The sequence below is a fragment of the Petaurus breviceps genome, unplaced genomic scaffold, assembly GCF_028583685.1.
Source record: "Petaurus breviceps papuanus isolate PSGF00001 unplaced genomic scaffold, PetGlider_PUasm1.0 428, whole genome shotgun sequence".
Classification (NCBI taxonomy): Eukaryota; Metazoa; Chordata; class Mammalia; order Diprotodontia; family Petauridae; genus Petaurus; species Petaurus breviceps.
The window spans coordinates 2,711,658-2,732,360 of record NW_027186331.1 but is presented as its reverse complement, the minus strand read 5'-3'; the positions used below and the strand labels follow the sequence as shown (position 1 = coordinate 2,732,360).

Sequence of the window (20,703 nt, the reverse complement as noted above, 5' to 3'; positions counted from 1 at the left end):
AGCCCCGCCCCCTGGTGGCGGCCTCCCCTCTGCTTCCCGGGCTGGCGGTGATCACCTCCACACAGTTGTCGCAGACGCTGCAGTGAGAACAGCGCGGGGGCCGGTAGAAGTGGCACGTGCCGCACCATTTCATCCGCACTTGGATCCCCTTGATCTCCACGTTCTTGTAGAGCGGGGCCCGGAAGTCGTCTTCTTTGTCCTCGTCCTCGTCCGCTGCTCACCCCCCCCCCGAGGCAAAGCCAAGGAGGAGAGTTAGTGCCCGGCGGCCCCCGGGGGGGCCCCTCACCTTGGCTCCGCCCGGAGCCCAGCTGGCACAAGTCTTAACCATCGGCGAGCTTTGGATAACACCCAACCTCCTTGGCCATTTGACCCAGGACAAAAGTGAGGCCCGAAGGGGCGCATGGTGTTAGAGCCAGGATTTGAACTCAGGTCAGAGATCTGAGATCATCCAGTTCAATTCCCTCATTTTACAGAGAAGGAAACTGAGGACCAGGGAGGAGAAGGGACTTAGCTAGTGTCGCTTGGGAAGGAAGGAACAAGCCTCTGACTCCAAATCTAGAGCTCTTTTCACTGTGTCCTGTCATCTAGCCTGGGGTATATGTGTATGTGTGTCGTGTTGGGGGGGGGGGGATGCTGAAGTTCAGAGAGAAGGGGGATGGGAGAGATGGGGGAGGATCAGCCTCAAAGAACATGAAAGTCCTGTGTGTGAAGACTCCCTGTGTCCACTGGAATGCAGATGCCCCAGAGCCTCCTCCACCTTCTTCCCTTTCCCTGTGGTAGCTGTGGGCTTCATCTCTGGCTTTGCCTAACTCTAAGCCCTGAGGTCTCCTTACACAGTAAACACTCTTCCTTGGGCTAGTAAGAAGAACCTTAACCATGAAGTCAGACGACCTGTGTTCAAACCCAACTGTGAAGGTGCCACCCACTGGAGCTGCCCCTGGTTTTCTTTTTTGTTGTTGTTGTTTGTTTGTTTGCTTTTTGCCTTTTGGAGGGCAATTGGGGTTAAATAACTTGCCCAAGGTTACACGGCTAGTTTTTGTGTATGTGTGTTAAGTGTCTGAGGCCAGAACCAAACTTGGGTCCTCCTGACTCCTGGGCCGGCACTTTTCTCACTACGCCACCCAGCTGCCCCAAGCTGCCCCTGGTTTTGTCTCCTGTTGCCAGCTCTGCTCTTCACCCCTCACTGGTGACCAGGCACCCTCCCACTTCCCCTGTGGGACACAGAGGTGATGGAGCCAGTGGCCGCCCTGGGTCCCAGCCTACGGGAACACCCTGGATGTGGTGGCCACTGCCCTCCACTGTTACCTCGAGGGAAGACACCGGGGTCCATGAAGGTAGCCATGCTGAAGTTGGCCAACACAAAGAGGAACACGATGCCATTGTAGATGGGGACGGCTGGGGAGATGGCTCTGGTTAACCAGGGACACCTGCAGAGAGACCAGAAATGCCGAGATCAGCGATGCTTCCAAAGCCAGCCAGTTCTCAGGGCCATGCCTAGAGAAGACAGGAGCCCCCCAAAGGGGCTGACTCAGGGGGAGCAGGAGAGCGTGGGACCGAATGCAGAGTGGGGGCCAAAGCACTCCTTTCACCAAGGGGGAGACTGAGGCTCAGAGAGGAAATGCCCAGAGCTAGTGGGTGTCAAAGCCTGGACTAGAACCTGAGCTTTGGACCCACTTCTCACTGGGTGACATTAGACTTGCCTGGGTTCCCCAAGGCAAGAATCCAGCTGTTTGTTTCATCTCAGGCCAGGCACTGAAGGTGAGCTAGGCAGAGGTGGACATGGCCTCTGAGGACATCCCACCTCATATGTATCTGAGCAGCAATCCCCTCGACAGCCCTGGAGTATCCGGACTGGGGACAGCTCCCTATATTCAGCTAGCCCAAGACCCAAGCAGGGCCGTTCTCCCATTGCTGGGCCTCCCTCCCTCCCTTGCTTCCTGTTGCTTTCTCTGGGAAATATAATCCGACCACTAGGTCATGGCTTCTGGCAAGGAAGGATGCATCCCTGGCCCACCAGACGGCTTTTCTCGCCATCCTTGTGACCTGCCCTTCCTTCCAAGTGCTGGAGTAGATCAGAATGTAAGTCCCTTGAGGGCAGGGCTGTCTGGTTGTGGTGCTTAGCACAGTGGCTGGTAATTAATAACAGTAATAATTATACTGATAGTAAAAAGTAAATAACATCTCTCCTCTGCCTCGGACAATCCCTCATGTACTTCAAAGCTTAGTCAAGCAAAATAATAGTAATAACAGGCATAATAACAACTGACAGCTAACAAAGATACAGTACCTACTATGCACCCGGCACTGTGCTTTACAAATATTATCTCACCTGTCCTTACAATAACCCTGGGAGGCAGGTGCTGTTATTATCCCCATTTCACAGGTGAGGGAACTGAGGCCAGCAGCAATGAAGTGGCTTGTCGCACAGCTAGTGTGTGAGAGCAGCAGGGTTTGAACTCAGCTCTTTCTGACTCCAGTTGCTACACTGGGCATCCCAGACACTTGGTCACCCAGCGTCCCCTGGAGGATCCAAAGAGATTCTCTACCATTTTTTTTGGAGGGGGGAAGGCAAGGCAATTGGGGTTAAATGACTTGCCCAAGGTCACACAGCTAGTGTCACATGTCTGAGGCTGGATTTGAACTCAGGTCCTCCTGACTCCAAGGCCAGTGGTCTCTTCACTGCACCACCTAGCTGCCCCTCTACCATTTTTCGGAAGCAGCTAGTTCCCTCTAGTGACAGCCTGACCTCGTTGTTGGGAGGTGTTCCCTTACACAAGCAAAAATCTGCGCCTGGACCTTTTCTCTTGAGGTCTCCCTGGTCCTCATTGTCCTTCTCTGTAAAACAAAGAGATTGGACTGAATGATCTCAGATCTCTGATCTGGGTTCAAATCTGGGCTTTACCACTATTTGTGTGACCAGCTCCATGCACAGTGATCATAAGTCAGGGAGAAGAACAAGAAAAATCAGGAAATCTTCCCCCAAATCAGAATCGTCCCAAAGTAAAAAGGGCTGGCTGCCTGGGGAGGTCCACGTTCCAGCCAAAGCCGGATCCCCATTGGTCAGGGAGTCTTGGAAGGAAACCCTGCTCAGCTACAGGTGCATAAGGTGGTGAGAGCTGTAAGCCCAAGAGCTAGCAGGGACCTCCGCGACCATCTGGCCCAAGCCCCCCAGAGCTCCCCCTCTCTTAGCAGAGGACCAGAGAGGTTGAACAAATTACCCAAGGTCACTCAGGGAGGGATTCGAATAAAGGTCCTCTGACCCAAGTGAAGGGCTGTAGGAGTCAGGAAGACAGTTAGTTATATGACTATGGGTCAATCTCTTCATTTCTCTGAGCCATAGTTTCCTTATTTGTAAAAACGGGCTGGTCTCTCTGGCCTTTATTTTTTTCTCTGGAAAACAAGGGGGTCAGACTTGATGGTCTCCAGGTGCCTCCCAACTCAGAGTGTGTGAGGGCTCTGGTGCACGGCCTGAGATAAGAAAGCCCAAGAAGAATCAATGGCCCCTTGACTCAAGAAACACAGGAAATGATAACGTCATTCAATTAGGAGCCAGGCGGTCAGAAAGCCCGTGTTTCCTTCTGGGAGGGAGTAACAGCGTCAGCCTGCCCCCAGGAGAGAACAATGAAGCAGAATCCTGGCTTCTATTCTGACCAACAATCCAGGAGAGAGACGGGAGAGGGATCCCCTCACTTTTTCTTGGAGCTCCACCACCACCCAAAAATACCAGCCCGACTTGCCCTGCCCCACCCTTCCCCCTCTCTCCCAACCAGCCGGGGCCACCACATGCCCCATTACAAAGAGCTGATGGGAAAGGGCTGTCCACAGAAGGTGGGCAGGAAGCAAACAACTGGAGAGTACCTGCCCCAGTGCCAAGCAGCAGCAGGGAGCCAGCTCTACCCGCCCCACTCACAATGGAGCTGCAAGGAATGAGCCTCCGAGGCCAACCCTTTCTTTTTACAAAGGAGGAAACTGAGGCTCAGAGAGGCTAGGTAAATGATTCAAGGTCATGCAGGTACTAGACAGCAGAGCCAACACTGGACCCAAGGTTCTCTGACTCCAAATCAAGGGCTTTCTTCCCAGTAGAAACTGCCTCTCCTTCCCCCGGCGATCAGTGTTACCCACCAAGACCACAGCCCTCCACCCCCAAAGACAACGGGGCAGCCCTTAACAATGCCCACATCACAGAGTGGAAGGGTCTTCCCCTCAGTCCTTTGTGCTACAAGATGGTAACATGACCATCCCTGGGCGCTGTATCCATCACTGCCTCCACCTTCAGCATCCTCCCTAACCTTCCCATCATGCATCATTCCTCGTCTGCTTCCTCATCCTGCCATCTCCATTCTCCCCATCCTTCTGCTCTGATGGCCATCATGGCCATCAACGCCACCTCCAGTCACTGCCTCTGTCCATTGCCATCAACCAATAAGCATTCAACATATACAAGGTCTGTGCCAAGGACTACATAGAGTTCCCTGCCCTCAAGAAGCTTACAGTCTTCCAGAGGAATGTAGAGATAGATTCCTAAACTTCTGCAGGTGAATTCCTGCTTGTTTTTGGAGCATAGCTCTAGCAGCTGGAAGGAGGGGCCTCGTGGACACGGCACTTGACTGACAGGGGCCATGGAGATGAGAGATGGAGTGTGTGTGTAAGAAGCAAGAAAGGCAGTCTGCCCAGACCATAGAGTGCATCAAGGGGAATCAGGTGTAATAAGGAGGCAAAGGGAGGTCGGAGCCAGGCTGGAAGGGTTTAACATCCAGAGAGCATCTGTATTTGATGCTGCAGGTAACAGGGAGTCATGGAAGCTTATGGAGTGGGGGAGTGACAGTCAGCCCTGTGCTTTAGAAAATGGCATCACCCCCTGGCTGCCTTTGTCACCATCTACCCTTCCCCATACTGCATCAGAAAAGCACTGTGGTATGGCAGAAAGAATACCAGACTTTGAGCCGAAGGACCTGGTTTTGAGTGACCTTGGGTAAGTCATTTTACCTTCATGGGTCTCAGTTTCCTCATCTTACAGATGAAGGGGCTTGGACTAGATGGCCTCTGAGATCCTCGGCAGCCCTATGAAGTTCTAGCATCTCCACCCATCACCTCCACACTTCTCATTTCCCACTGTCCCTATCTTCCATATGTGATGAAAATCTCCAGTAACAATACTCAAAACCCCACTGGCTCAAAGTTATTCAGTACCTCAGAGGTTTTCCTACATTATCTCCTTGGATGCTCATAATTCTGTGAAGCAGGTGCTATTATACCCATTTTACAGACAGGAATACTGAAGTAGCCGGTGGTGATGAGCCACACACTCCTGAGGGGCCCATTTCCCTGCAGCAGGAGTCCTTAAGAGTGAGGCTTTCAAGCTACTCCATGTGTCCAGCCCATGTGATGACTGGTGGGCAGACGGTAGCCAAGGAGGCCAGGAAGTGTGTATGAGAAAGATGACTCATCCCTTTGAGCTGGTGGCCAAGAAATGGAGAGGAAGGGAGAGAGAGAGCACAGGAAAAGTCTTTTTCCATCAGAAAGTGGGATGACTTGGTGCCAGTAAGAACCCAGGGCACAGCCTAGCTAACAAAGCTTTGAAAGCAAGTATTAGTTCCCAAAGGGAACATGTCTGGTCAGCCAGAAAAGAGAGGCTTGGGAAAGAGTAGGGTGATAGGACCACAGACATGTGGACTGGAAGAAGCCGTTTCATCGTGGGACAGGGGCACACACTCAGTCCACCAAAACGACAAGAACATAGGTTGAGAGCCAGAAGGAACGAAGGAAATCACTGAATCTACCCCTCCTCTTATTTTACAGATGAGGAAAGTGAGGCACATAGTAGTTAAACAACCAGCCAGTATGGGTCTGAAGCAAGATTTGACCTCAGGCTTGGCTCCAGGGCCCTACTCACTACACCAAGCTTCCACTCTCAATAGCAGTGGGCTACAAGTTTGCCATGTGTCCGTAATACGACTGAGTGGGACCTTAGGATGCACTGAGAGAGAGGACCATAGTTTCCTGAACGGTGTCCCACGGTCCTTTGCTCACATCAGCTCGTATCTGTAGTCATGTCAGCTATGGGTGCCATCACTGAAGGTCCAGAGGAATGCAACCAGGATGGCGGTGGCCTTTGAGGTCATGGCCCTGGGGATGTTTAGTTTGAAAAAGAGAAGGAAGGGATACAGTAGTAGTTTTCTGCTTGGCAGGGTTGTCCTTGGGGAGGTAGATTTGCCTTGTTTTGCTGTCCAACAAAGGTGTGGGGGAGAGAATATGGGAGGCAGATTCGGGCCCAAGGAAAAACCTCCCAACAGTGAGAAATGTTGAAAGGTGGGGGCGGGTGGGGGTGCCTCCCTAGAGCACTTCAATTCAAAGCTAGGTGCCCAATTGTTCGGCACCGGCAGAAGGATTCCTGGTCGAGAATGGGTTGGGGGGTGGCTAGGTGGCACCAGCCCTGGAGTCAGGAGGACCTGAGTTCAAATCTGGCCTCAGACACTTAACACTTACTAGCCATGTGACATTGGGGCAAATTACTTAACCCCGATTGCCCTGCCTTCCCCCCTCCAAAAAAAAAAAAAAGGATGGGTTGGACTGGAAGGTCCCAGACTTCTCTTCTTCCTCTGAGATTCTGGGGATGAGTGAGCCATCACGATCCGAGCCCCAGCTAAGAATCATTTGTACCAAGCAAGAGAAGAGGCCACTTTTGCTGCTGTTGGGGCACGGTTGAGAGCCCCAAGAAAGGGAAGGTGGGTTTCACAGAGGAGCCAAAATAGCAGAACCTAGTGGATAGTAGCTACCCAACACAGCAGAGCATTTATGTAAGGTTCATGGTCACTGTGGGGGAAAAGCATGCCCTCCCTTCACTGGGTGTCCTGGGACAAAGCCACACCTGTCCTTGGCTAGTTACAGCTCCCATCCTGATTTTCTAAGGCTTAGGAACTAAAAAACCATCACCTTGACCCAGAGACTCAGAGAAAGTCCTAGTTTCAGTTATCAAGCCCAACACCCATCACTTTACAGATGGGAAAACTGAGGCCCAGAGAGGTGAAGGGTCACACAGCAAGTCAGTTAGAACTGCCAAGTCTTCTGATTCCCTGGGCAGGACTGTCTACATTATACTAAGTCAACAATGCCCCAGAACTAGTGGGCCAGGCTTCCGTCCATCCTGCCCCCAGGTTTCAGATTCACCTTTCTCTATCAATCAGTTGACAAGCATTTAAGTGGGTGTTTTATGCCAGGTAATTGGTGCCCTGTCCCAAGTTCAATCACACATGCCACAATGCCAAGTTCACTCCTAGCCAATCAGGAGGCTTCCTGATTACTATCAGGTCCAGGGGTCCTTCACCCACCTCCTCACATAATCACGGACCAAATAAAGAGATCTTCTTCAGCCTGAGGAGGGAAAGAAGATGCCAGGAGCCCAGAGCCCTAAAACCAGGCATGGAATCCTGCCTTGACCTTTATGACCTAAAGGAAGTAATTTCTCTGTGCCTCAGTTTCCTCACCTGTAAAATTATAATAACAGCAAGTGTGCACCTTCCCTCACAGGGTGGGTGAGGGAAGCCTGCTATAATCACCAAAGAGCTCATGGAAGTTATTTTGAGATACCAGTAAAGTCTAGAGCAAAGAAATGAGCTTTGGGATCATGGCCATCTGGATAAGCTCCAAGGAAATGGCATGCCCAAAGTAAGCTCCACCCCCAACCCAAGGGGGATCTTCCTCTTCCCCCTCTTGTCAGAAGTAGTCCCTGGTGGTGGATAGAGAGGCAACCTGGAAGGCAGCAAGACCTGGGTTCAAGTCTTCGCTCTCACGAATACTGAATGTGTGCAAAATCTTGGGGGCCCTGGAAGCTCTCTAAGTACATGGCCTTCTCCCCATTCACTCCCCACACACTGTTCCCCCAGCACCCAGTGACCCTGGTCCTCTGGCAGTTCTGCATTGAGGTGGCTGTCCTTCAAGCCTGGAATGCTCTCCCTCCTTCGCTCCAACCACTGACCTCCCTGGCTTCCTTAAGTCCCAACTAACACCCCCCCCCACACACACACACACAGGAAGTCTCCCAGTCCTCCTAATGTCAATGCCTCGCCTTCCTTAGTTCCTGCTTGTCCTGTCTACAGCTTGTTTTACATCTATTTGTTTGCATTTGTCTCCTGGATAGATCATAACCTCCTTGAGGGCAGGGATTGCTTTTTCCCCTTTTTTGTATTTGTAGGATTTAGCAGAGTATCTGACACATAGTAGATATTTAATAAGTAATTTATTAATTGAAGAGTTCAGAGAATCATGGGAAGATGTTTAAAAACTGATGCAGAGGGAAGAAAGTGGAATCAAGGAAACAATCTACCTGATGGGTTGCCACAGTGTAAATGGAAAGAACAGCAAACAAAACTGAAACATTGTGTAAATGTTAAACAAACAAACAACTTGGATTTAGTCAAGAAGGAAGGGAACAGGGGGTGGCTAGGTAGTGCAGTGAAGAGCTCCAAACCTGGAGTCAGAAGGACCTGAGTTCAAATCCAGCCTCAGACACTTAATACTTACTAGCCGTGTGACCTTGGGCAAATCACTTAACTCCAATTGCACTGCCTCCCCCCTCCAAAAAAAAGAAAAAGAAAAAAAGGAAGGGAACAAGCATTTATTAAGATTCTATTGTATGCTCTGCTAAGTGCTTTACAAATATGATCTCATTTGATCTTCACAACAGCACTAGTTGGTGTGATTATTATCACATTTTACAGTTGAGGTAACTGAGGCAGATAAATGTTAAATTACTTTCCCAAGGTCACACAGCTAAGCATATGAGGCCAGACTCCTGGCTACCTCTAATGTCTTATCAAGAGATAAGTAAGTATACCTCCTTCCCCTCTTGGCAGAGGTGGAACCTTTGGCCGTTGAATAATGCAGTTATATTGCCATACTATTAATATTAATGTAATAATTAATATATTAATCACTTTTTGCTGAGCTGCCTTTTTTTCTCTTTCTTTTTTATTCTTTGCACCCTGAGAAGGTTGGCAGAATGAAGGAGGACTATACTGGAAAATAAAGTTGATATAAAAATAAAAGGTCAAATATTAAAATCCTTGGTGACTTGACTGTGGAGGGAAAGGCAGCTGTTTTGGTGTCTAAAATTCCCAGACTTGGTGAGAGAAGCTCAGAGGATATTAGGTCTGGAGCTGGAAGGGACCTCAGAGGCCATAGAGTCTAATCCCCGCCATTTTAGAGATGAATAAACTATGTCCCAGGGAGGGACTTGCTCAAAGGTCACATAGGGATCTGTACCCAGACAAGCCATCCAGCACCCTACCCATCTCCCACACCACCTCTGGCCAACTTTTTCTGTAGACATTTTCTATGCCTCGTTTCCTAGCCAGTTGGCATTCCTAGTCATCCTGGTACTGTGGTCACTCCTTCCCTGGGCTCAGGGGTGTGCTATCTCCACTCTGGGCCCTCTCAGGCGTCTGACTCCCCCCAGCTTCCCCTTTGCTCGGACCAGATGTCCCTTCCCCTATGTCCCCTCCTGACTGGCTCCCTGGCTAAAGGGCAGAGAGTGGGAGGCAGCCACCACCGCCCCCCAGACTGTGCCCTTTGTGATGAGGCAGGCTAGTTGGTGGCTCCTACAAAGGCCCCTGTGTCCCAGCAGGGAGAGAGAGGCCCAAGAGCATTAACCTTTACCAAATGCCATGCCCAAGGACTCCAGGCAAGGACAGGTCCTGGAGCTGGGCTCCAAGATGTGGGGGCCTCACCCAGCTGATGGTGCCCCCAGCCCCTGTGTCACCAAGCAGCCTTGAGGAGCCCTGCCAAGATGGGGTAGGAATTGTAATAATGGTAAAATGTGAAATAATAAAGCTTTGTAAATATAGACACCTAACAGCAGAAAACAGGATCACATGGGGTTAGGAAGCAGTAGAGAACTTGCTGGTCTGGAAGTCAAAGGGCCTGGGCTCAAATTCCAGCCTTATTGCTTTAAGGTCCTTCCAGACCACTTGTGAGGATGAAATAAAATAGTTTTTGTAAATTGATGGGGGCTGCTAGGTGGTGCCATAGTGGAGAGAGCACCAGGCCTGGAGTAAGGAGGACCTGAGTTCAAATCCAGCCTCAGGCACATACTAGCTGGGTGATCCTGAGCAAGTCACTTAATCCTGTTTGCCTCAGTTTCCTCCCCTGTAAAATGAGCTGAAAGAGGAAATGGCAAACCACTCCAGCATCTCTACTCAGGGTCACACACTCATGGTTTGAGGTAGGATTTGAACCCAGGAGTTCCTGATTCCAAGTCCAACACTATCTACTCACTAGATGGTGCTGTCCTAGAGAGGAGAAAGGCCCAGGATGAACAGAAGGGCAGGGTAGGGCAGGGCTGCTGGGAGAATAATTACCAAAGGTTCTCCCTGGGGTACAAACCACAGGGGCAAGGCTGTGGGAAGAACAGGAGACCAGGGCCCACTCTGTGTGTGTGTGTGTTTGTGTGTCTTTGAATGCTGGCACCCCAAGTCATACAGAACCGGAAGGGATATTAGGGGTCACTTGGTCCAACCCCCTCATTTGACAGAGGAGGACACTGAGGTCCAGTGAGGCAACTTGCCCAAGGCCAAACAGGCATAACTAGCTGAGAAAGAATTCGAACTCAGGTCCTGTGCCTCCAAGTTCAGTACCCGGAAGGCAATGCTATTTCTATTAAGTTACACCCCTTCCTTAGAGGTCCTAGATCTAGGACTGTTAGAGACTGTCTAGGCCGGGGTGGGCAAGCTGCAGCCTGGAGGCCACATGTGGCCCTTTAGACCCTCAAGTACAGCCCTTTGGCAGAGATCACATGTGGCCTCGAAGCCGCAGGTTCCTCACCCCTAGTCTAGCACAATTCCTTCATTGTATAAAGAAGAAACAGTGACCAAAAGAAGTTAAGCAAACTTGTCCAAGGTTACAGAGGCAGGATTTGAACTCAGATCTTCCTGATTTCAGGTCCAGGGCTCTAGCTCCTGTACCACTGGGCTGCCAGTAGATGCTAAAAGTGCCTCATCAACCAGCAGGATCAAAGAAGGTGCTTCCAAGATGCCCTTCACACAGACAATGGCGCCACCCACCACCCTCAGGACTATGGGTCTGGCTGGCTTCTGTGCCACCTTCCAGCTCACAAAAGAGCCACGAGGACACATGGCCTGTACAGATGGTAGGATGGGGCAGGCGAATGGAGGTGAGGATTCTGGAGGAGGCGCCTTTGGAGTGTGGGAGATGGCAGAATCCAGGCAAAGGCAGAGCCAGGGAGCTCTGGCCTCCTGCCCCACGGAGAGCCACGGGCAGCTGCCCCGCTCCGTGTCCTGGCTTTCGTGGCTGTGATAGTAATGGCAATTAAAGATTCCCCTGTATTGGCTTGGTTTTCAAATTGATTGTGTTAAAACCCAGAGTTTGTTAATCCCACCTGTGGGATGGGCTTGTTGATGTGAAAAGAAAGTCCTGAACTGGGAGGAGCTGGTGATGTAGATTTGGAGAGACACTAGAGAAAGGCGGAAGATCTTTTTTGGAAGCAGCACCTCGTGGAGAGAGAGAGACTAAGAGAATTGCTGGTGGCCGCTTTGAATTGCCCTGGACTTTTGAGACCTGCCCCCTGAGCTGCCAAGGACTGAGGAGACATGGCTGTTTTGCTGGTACTTTGTCTGTCTGTTTTGATGTTGTTTTGCCAGATTTGTCCACTGGTGAAAGACAGTCCTTTTGTTGAAGAAGTCCTGGAACCTGGCTGTTCGCTAAGAAGCCCTGAGACTGTCCTGCAGACAGAGAGTGAATACTGTCCACTGGTGAGGGACAGTGCTGTTGTTGCAGGGGTCTGGGAGCCTTTCTGTTGGTTCAGAAGCCCTGAAGAAGGATTTTCTTGTTGTATGTTTACAGAAATCCTGGGAGAGGGCTTTGCTAATGTGTTCAGGGGTTCTAGGACTGTTCTACAGACAAAGGATAAATTCATGAAGGGACTGGCAATGTATCTTATGGCCTTGCTAAGCCTTGTCTCCCCAGGAACTAAGATTGCTGAGAACTTGCCTCGTGTCAAGATGAAGAAAAGACCTCCATTTGGGTATTAAGTGCTGTGTTTAAACTTGATGTAACTCTGGGGTAGATTCAATTGTGATCCAGGGGTGGGGAACTTTTGACCTTATTGTGCTCTGTGATTGACAAATGAAGGTACTTTACCTATGTTTGGAAACTAATCTCCATTTGAGAAGAGGGGCTTTGTGGTGGACTTAATTAAGGTATAGCCTAGGGGTGGAGAAGTATTTAGAACAGAGACTTTGTAATTGATTGAATGATTGGAAGGTCCTGGGGTGGGGTAGTCCTTGGAGATTATTTAATCACATTTAGTAAATGCTGTATTTTGAATGATGTCATGTTTTGATCTTCTCTGTTCTTGGTTTGTCACTGAATAAAATAGAGAGCACCTATGCTGGTATTTTGAACCTGGGAAGTTGCCTTTGCTTGGCATTACATTACAGTGGCCTCTGGGGCACCCAAACTAGAGGATAAAGTACTAGAATTCAAGTCCTACCTAGAACGGGGCAGGCAAAGGAGGAGGAGAGCAGGGGAGGCCACAGGGCCCAGGCTGTGTCCCAGGGCAGTTATCCAGTGTACAGGGGAGGCCTGGGAGGGGAAATTTCCAACCTCAGGCTTGTTTCCCCTGGGACGTGACCTGGACTCCTTCCTGGCAGAAGGGAACGGCCCTGACCAGGCTCTTGGGGCAGTCTGTGCCCTACTTAGCTTGGCTGGATCCTCTGCTCAGGGTCACCTCCTTCCAAAGGCCGCTCTTCACCCTGACCCAGCTGTTAGCATCCCCCCCCCCATCCCTCTGCATTCACTTTGTACCTTTCCCATATTTACCTATCCAGGTCAGCCAGACGCTCCAAGGGCAGGGCCTTTCTTTGTGGCCCAAGGCTTAGCACAGCACCTAAACACAGGGAGTTTAATACGTGCTTGTTGACTAACTGAACCTATTTACATGGTGTGTCCTTGAGTTCCTGGCCTGTGTTTCTGCCTTTCTGTCCCCAGCATACAGTAAATGCTTAATGCATGCTGGTGGTGGATTGAGTGACAAAGCATTCTTCTTTGGGAAACTTCAGCGATGGAAGGAGGGAGGACTGGAGGAGCTGAGTTTTATGTGGGCCATAAGCATAAGGACACCGGGAGCTTTGCTGCTAACCCTTGGTTGTTCATTGGGGGTAGAAGAAGAATCTATCTGGAAATGATGTAGGAAAACAAAATATGTCCATAGCAGTGAAAACAACGAGTGAGGCCGGTGGCCTGGAGGGGGTGAAGCCTGGCACCTCAGCTGGGAAGCCCGGGGAAGCACCTGTGTGACCCCGCCAGGCTTCCTCACCTCCAGGTCATCTCTCTAAGACTGATGTGCAGAACTGCTGGGCCTGACATTAGGAGAGGAAGGTGCCTCTTTGGGAGCTTCCCCCCAGAACATCACCTTCCTTGTGGTCTATTGGAGAGAACCCCTCTGACCTAGGCAGACATTGGGAGTCAGGAAGACCTGAGTTCAAATCCAGTCTCAGATACTGACTAGCAGGGTGACCCTGGGTGAGTCCCTTAACCTCTGGCTGCCTCAGTTTCCTTGATTATAAAATGAGGCTAAATGATAGTACTTATCTCCCCGGGTGGTTATGAAGATCCAGCGCTTGGCTTCAAAGTGCCAGGTACATGATAGAAGCTAGATTCCTTGCCCCTTCCCCTCTTCCTTGCCCTCCCACCCCAAAATGGCAGCCCTGCCAAGATCACAGTGGCTGGAATATCTCTGTCTTAGACCAAATTCGGATCAATTTCTCCAAGTCAGAACCATCTAAGGGGAGACTGTAGGGCAGAGATCTCAAAGCACCCTTAGTCATGCAAACCTGCTGAATTCCCAGCCCTGCCACTGGCTCTCGCTGCAGAGGGGGCAGGAGTCTGTGGCTCTAAGTCTGGACTCATTCTCAGGCTAATTGCAGAAACAGGCCGATAACCCAGGGAGCAGAGCACCGGAGACACAGCCTGGATAATAGGAAAAGGGGTGGAGTTGGCCTGAGAAGAGATCGGGAGGAGGCCTGGGCTTACCCGGGGCTCAGTCACTAACTCTGGGTGAGCCCAAGGACGAGGCCTGTAGCCACCCCCAAAGTCTGATTCAGCCCGGGCCACCACACTGGTCCAGACCCTCGTCCCCTCCCGCCCAGACTGGCCTCCTCATTGGACTTCCTGCCTCCAGTTTCTGCCCACCCTGCCAGCCATCTTTCCCCTCCAAGTATGGGCCTCTGGCTTCCCACCCTTTCAATGCCCAATTCTTGGAAACAGCTGGTCTTCCCTCAGAAAAGGGATTAGCTTTGTTCTATTTGGGGGTGGGGAGGGAAGCAGCAGAGACAAATCAATCAGTCAGTCAACAAACATTTAGTGAGTACCTACTATGCACCCTGAACTGTGCTAAACACTGAAGATACAAAGAAAGGCAATAGACAGTCCCTGCCCTCAAGGAGCTTAGAATTTAACAAGGGATGACCATCCTTGGACGAACAAGGGGTAAATGGAGGTGACCAGCAGAGGGAAGGCAGAGCATTGAGGGGGATCATGGGGAAAGGCTTCCCTGTGGAAGGGGGAGTCTTCATCCTTAGTGGATCACTGAAAGTCTTCAAGCAAAGGCTGGATGGCGATACCTGGATGGAGATGTCATTGTGGGGGTCATTGGGAGGGGTATGGGTTTCAGCCCTGGAATTCTGTGATTGCACAAAGGTCAGGTACTCTTTGGATGCGGAGGGCACTCGGGAGCCACAGAAGGCTCTGAAGGAGAGAAGGGAACAGACAAGATCTTGGTGGAAGGAAGATGAATCTGGCAGGAAGCAGAGGGAGGGTGAGAAGGCATTGGTGGCTAGGTGAAGATGGGGAGAGAACGGAGGCTGAAAGGTTCTCGTTTCTGTGTCTAAGATGGTGTGACTTCTTGTGTGGAGCCTTGGCTGCAGCCCTGAAATCTCACCCTTTAGAAGCTTGGCTTCGCCTAAGGCCTAAGCATTACGCTAACACCTAATGGCCCATATATTGAGCCTGCCCTGAGCTGCCTGACTTGCTCCAGGTCTGGAGAATCTGCCCCCTCTTTACAATCTACATTTGCTGCTTCCAGAAAGCCCGAGGTCTGGCTACCCAGCCAGCCTGACCACAGAGGGCACCTGATTATGGAGCCAGCCTGGGCCGGGGGTGAGGCAGCCTCTCTTGAAATGAAGACCTGAGATCACATCCTTCCTGCAACACTGCCTAGGTGAGCCGCAGCGAGTCACAAATTGGAGTGTGCCTCAGTTTCCTGCTCTGAAAATCAGAGAGAATGGCTACTTCATGAGGTTGCTGTGTAGCTTGAACGAGGCAAGATTCGCCAAACACTTTGCAAAACTCAAAGTGTTCTCTAAGTGTTATCTTTGGGTCTGGGCCTGTAATTGTTGCAGGGAGGGAACTCTTCCACTGATACACAGCAGCAGCTCCTTTGGGCCTTAGAGTCTTAGAGAGCTGACTAATTTACAGATGAGGAAACTGAGGCTCAGGTATTCCAAGTCACAGTGAGGCACTGGCAGAGCCTTCTGGCTCCCAGAGCCCTCCTCCTGCCCATCCCAAATGGAAAATCTGGTGCAAAGGAGAATCCAGGATCAGCCAGTCTGGCTGGGTGAAGGAGCACCCTACTGATAGTAAGATTCCATCATTTGGGGATTTGGTTATTTTTAGACGGAAGTGAGAGGCTATTTTAAGGGTGCCAACGGCGGGCACCGCTGGCTGGCTGGCTCATTGGAGCATCTCAGAACCAGCTTTGAGCCTCTCCTTGCTCATGGAACAGGAGTAGGCCCCAGAGGGAGGGAGGCAGGAGGGGGCAGGCTTCAGAGGAGCTAACAATAGCCTTGGACAGGTACCTCGAGAGCTCAGCCCCCGCAGAGCTGGAGGGCCTCCAAGCTGAGCCACCCACGAAGGACAGGACGGGCCTGGACGCTGGAGCCCTGGCTCAGGCCCAGGAGGCAGCAGGAGCCTGACAAGCCTGAACCCAGGCTGAACACTGGGATGCTGCTGTCCAGCTTCCAGCGTCAGCCAGTGGCAGGCCATTCATACCTCTGAGGCAGGGAGGTGTTTCTTACTCCTCGAAGTTCAAGATTGCCCAACACTGGAGCTAAGAGTCCTTACTTTGAATAGAGGATGTCAGGGCTGGGAGAGGCCTTAGAAGAGGGGATGTCAGGGCAGGGATCTTAAAAAACAATAGAGAGATTTCTGGATTTGGAGTCAAGAAAATCTGTGTTCAAATCCTACCTCTGACATTTACTATCTATGTGATCTTGGGTAAGATACCACCTCACCTCTGGGCCTCAGTTTCCCCAGAAGTACAATAAGGTTATTGGCCTCAGTTCTCTTTTGGTATCCTATTTTTTGGACAAGATTCCTGATGCTGCCACTAAGCAGCTAGGTGACCTTGCTTGGGGAGTCCCTTCCCCTCTCAGAGGCCTTGACTTCTTCCTCCACAAAATGGGGCCACTGGACCAGAAGACATCCAGGACCCCCTCCACCCTAGGAAGTCCACACATAGGCACTCACACAGTCATTACCTCCTAGAGTTTACAAACTCATTGGAGAAAACATTCTGAAAACAGCCCAGGATGGCAGACACTGCCGTTGCCACCTGATTCCCCAATACTGGACTGAGAACCCTGGCCTCAGACACCCAGGGCATCTATAAAACGGGCGCCCCATCCCCACCCCCACCTGCCCCCAGCAGTCATGAGAGAGCTCAGGGGAGATTCCACCAGGCCATGGGATGTATGTGTGTGCTGAAGGGGGGTGGGAGGGGAGGGAAGATAGACATCCTGAGAAGGAGCCATTGAGGGCCTGAGAGGCTTGGAAATGCCAAACCTCAACTAGTACTAGAAGCTGTCCTGGAAATAAAGCCAATGGTGAGATTTTGGGAGCTAGGGTGCCAGTTCATTCGTTCATTCATTCATTCACTCATTTACTCATTCCTTCATTCATTCATTCATCAAGTACCTCTTAGGAGTCAGTCACCCTGCTAGACCCTGAGAACAGAGACACAAACAAGACGATCCCTCCAGGGAGCCTACATTCTCCTGGAGGAGACAAGCTACATGCAGACCAGTACATAAAAATGATCAGTAGATAATTTGGGGAGAGGGGCACTCATAGCTAGAGGGATCAGGGAAGGCCTCAAGCAGTCAATCTATCAGTCAAAAAGCAATGATTAGGGGTGGCCAGGTGGCTCAGCAAGTAAGAGCACCGGCTCCAGTGTCGGGATGACCTGGATCAAATCCGGGCTCAGATACTCAGCATCACACCCAGAAATAACTGGCCGTGTAACCTTGAGCAAGTTACTTAACCCCGATTGCTTTAAAAAAAAAAAAAAGCAATGATTAAGCCACAGCTGTGTACCAGGCATGGTGCAAAGCACAGGGGACACAGAGAATGGTGAGAGCCAGGTCCAGCCCTTGAGCAGATCACAGGGGGACACAACATGTAGACCCCATGTTTGTACTGAAGAATATACGGACCTCCTCAGTGGAAATGGGTAATAGTCACAGAGGGAAGGCACCAGCAGTTATGAGAACTGGGAAAGAGCTCCTGCAGAAGGCGAGATTTGAGCTGAATCTAACAGAGTCAGGGGACTGTCAGAGCTAGAACACTAGACTTAGAGTCAGGAAGACCTCAGTTCAAATCCTGCCTCATATACTTTTTCACACAGTTAGAAAGTTATGACACTATTATGAGCCTCAGTTTCCTCCTCCATACACTGAAGGGGGTGGGCTCGATGCCTTCTATAGTCCTCTCCAGCTCCAGGACCACGATCCTCCATTTTAAAGACCTTTTGGGGGGATATTATTCTCCCAGAGAATAAGCCCCCAGGACAACGGGGCTCCCTAATGCCAACACAGAACTCTGCACTCAGTAGGTGTTTAATAAATGCTTCCTGTATTTTAAGGGGTGGTCTACACTTCCACCGATATGGCATTAAGCACCTCCTGGATTCAGGGCACTGGCCTCAGGGAATCAGACAGAACAGAGTTTACAATCTAGTAACCCAGATAGTAACTTTCTCCAACAACTCAGACAAGTTGGTCACATAGTCTTTGCTAACAGATCTCCAGTCACAGGAGGCTCACTACCTCTTCCTGGGCAGCCAGCTCCCCTTTTGAGCAGCTCCCATTCTTTGGAAGGTTTTCGGACGATCCAGCCGGTCAGCCTCTGTGCCCCTCCCCCCCTACTACTACTGGTTCTGGCCTCTGGAGCCAAGTAGAACAGAGCTAATCCTTCCTTCACGTGGCAGCCCTTTAAATAGCTAAAGCCAGCTCTCACAAGTCTCTTTTCCAGGCTAACCCCTCTCTGGGTCCTACAATGGATCCCGTGACAGAGAAGGGATCTTACCTATTCTGACTGGTCTCATCTGGACACTTTCCATTGACACATCAGTGGAGTCCAGGCATGTATACATGAAGGACCATTGGCCAGCCTCCAAAGGAGAACTCACAGGTACCGTGCCTTACAAACACCAAGGTGCTATAAAAACAACAGTGGTGACTGTTTGTAGGCAGGCAGCATCTCAGTGCTGGGGAGGTAGGTACCTCTCTCTGGGCCCCATAATCCCGATGGGGGTCTGAGCAGGGCAGAACACAGGGAGACTGTCACATCCTTATTCCTAGACACTATGCCCCTCTTAACGGAACCACAGATCCAACTGGGGCTTGGGGCTGCTGTGTCTCTCTTGACTTCTATGGAGATCCCAAGCCACTAAGACCTCAGAAATGTTTTCATATGACCTGTTGCTCAGTCATATATCCTTCCTCCTTGCCCTCTTGTATTCAAATGATGGTCAGATTGGGGACTGAGCTCCCTAAGAGTTCAGACTCTCCCTTTTATCTGGAGAACCATCATCTGGTTCAAAAGCTGGCCTGGCAATAAGGATGTCAAAATGACAGGGGAATCTGATTGCGTCTACTCCCACATCCCTCCCTGGCAAGCTGGCTTTATGACTTGGCAGAATAGGCAGCCACCTACATTAGATGGTGCGTGGCACATCCAAGAAAGGCCCCCTGCTCAAGAATCTCACCTAAGTCATTTTGGGACGGCCAGTTCCCTCCTCTTTCCTTTGGGTTAAGGCCCTTGAGGAGCACACATGCCACTGGATCCACATTTCTTGGAAGGGAGAAGAAACACAGTCAGCCATGATCCACACTGTAGCATGGGCTTCCTTATTCTCCTTCACATAGGAGTACTTAGTGGTTTCCCATCCATCATCTCATTTAATTCTAACAATGTCTCCAGGAGAGACACAAGATAGAGATTATCCTCTCTGTTTTATAGAGGAGGAAACTGAGGCTCAGGGAACAGAAGGGACTTGTCCAGTATTCTCCCCCCCCACTCCCTACTGAGCTGCAGAATCATGTCACCAGGGTTCTGTCCAGAATACCATGTGGCCACTCACCCAGGAGGTCCTGGAGAGAGGAAGAGAATTTAGAACCAACTTTGACCCGGAGAAGAGGTTAGGGAAAGAGGGATACTGAGGGAAAGGAAATAATGATACCAACTCATACATATATAGGGCATCAGGATTTCAAAGTCCATTCCTCACACCCTCATGAATCAGGATTGAAAAACACCTTGGTGGGCTGGATGGCTATACTCAATCTAGGAAAATGGAGTTTGAGAGGAATAAATGTAAAGATCTGTACTTCAATTCAACACGCAATAAACATTTATTAAGCACCAACTATGTACCAGGCATTGCGTTAAGTGCTGGGGATACAAGAGGCAAAATATAGTCCCTGTCCTCAAGGAACTTACAGTCTAATGGGGGAGACAATATGCAAATATAGACAAAGCAAGCTACAGACAGGGCAGTCAGGTGGTATAGTGGATAGAGTACTGAGCCTGGAGTCAGGAAGACCTGAATTCAAATCTAGCTTCAGACACTTACTAGCTGTGTGACCCTGGACAAGTCATTTAACCCTGTTTGTCCCAGCTTCATTATCAAAATGGGCTGGAGAAGGAAATGGCAAGCTTCTCCAGTGTCTTTGCAAGAAAACCGAGAAGAGAGACATGACTGAGCAATCAACGACAAAGCTATAGAAAGAATAAATAGGAAACAACAGAGGAAGGTACTGGAACTGAGAGGTTGGAGAAGGTCTCCTGCAGAAGGTGGGATTTTAGTTGGAACTTAAAGGAAGCCCAGAGATAAAAATGAGGAGGAAGAGCATTCCAGACATGGGAGACAGAGAGATTGCCTGGAGCCAAGAGATGGAGTGTCTTGTTCCTGGAACAAGAAGGCCAGTGTCACTGGATCAAAGAGTACTTGATGGGGAGTAAGGAGACTGAAAAGTTAGAAGGGGGTAGGTTTTGAAAGGCTTTGAATGACAGAGCATTTTGTATTTGATCCTAAAGGGGATAAGAAACCACTGGAATTTATTGAGTAGGGGAGTAACATAGTCAGACCTGAGTTTTAGGAAAATCACTTTAGTGGCTAGGTGGAGGATGGCCTGGAGTGGGGAAAGACTGAATCCCCTACCCCAACCCCCCCAACCCCTCCCCCTCCCAGCCAGCAACTACTCTAATAGTCCAGGTGTGAGATGATCAGGGTCTACACCAGGGTGAGGGCACTGTTGGAGGAGAGAAGGGGATGCAGTCAAGAGATGCTGCACAAGTGAAATCCACAAGAGATGCTGCAGAGGTGAAATTCACAAGAGATGCTGCAGAGGT

The 20,703-nt window shown here is 50.4% G+C and overlaps 1 protein-coding gene across 3 annotated transcripts in view; it reads right to left on the bottom strand.

Annotated features, from left to right (window-relative positions):
* ZDHHC8 (zinc finger DHHC-type palmitoyltransferase 8) overlaps window positions 1-20,703 on the bottom strand; it is a 76,126-nt gene that overhangs the window by 24,343 nt on the left and 31,080 nt on the right. For all 3 annotated transcript variants that reach the window (XM_069100865.1, XM_069100863.1, XM_069100864.1), the window contains exons 2-3: window positions 1,306-1,427; window positions 56-213 (exon numbers count right to left, since the gene is read on the bottom strand). In XM_069100865.1, the coding sequence (XP_068956966.1) occupies window positions 56-213; window positions 1,306-1,427 (280 nt within the window). The remainder of the gene's footprint in view (window positions 1-55; window positions 214-1,305; window positions 1,428-20,703) is intronic.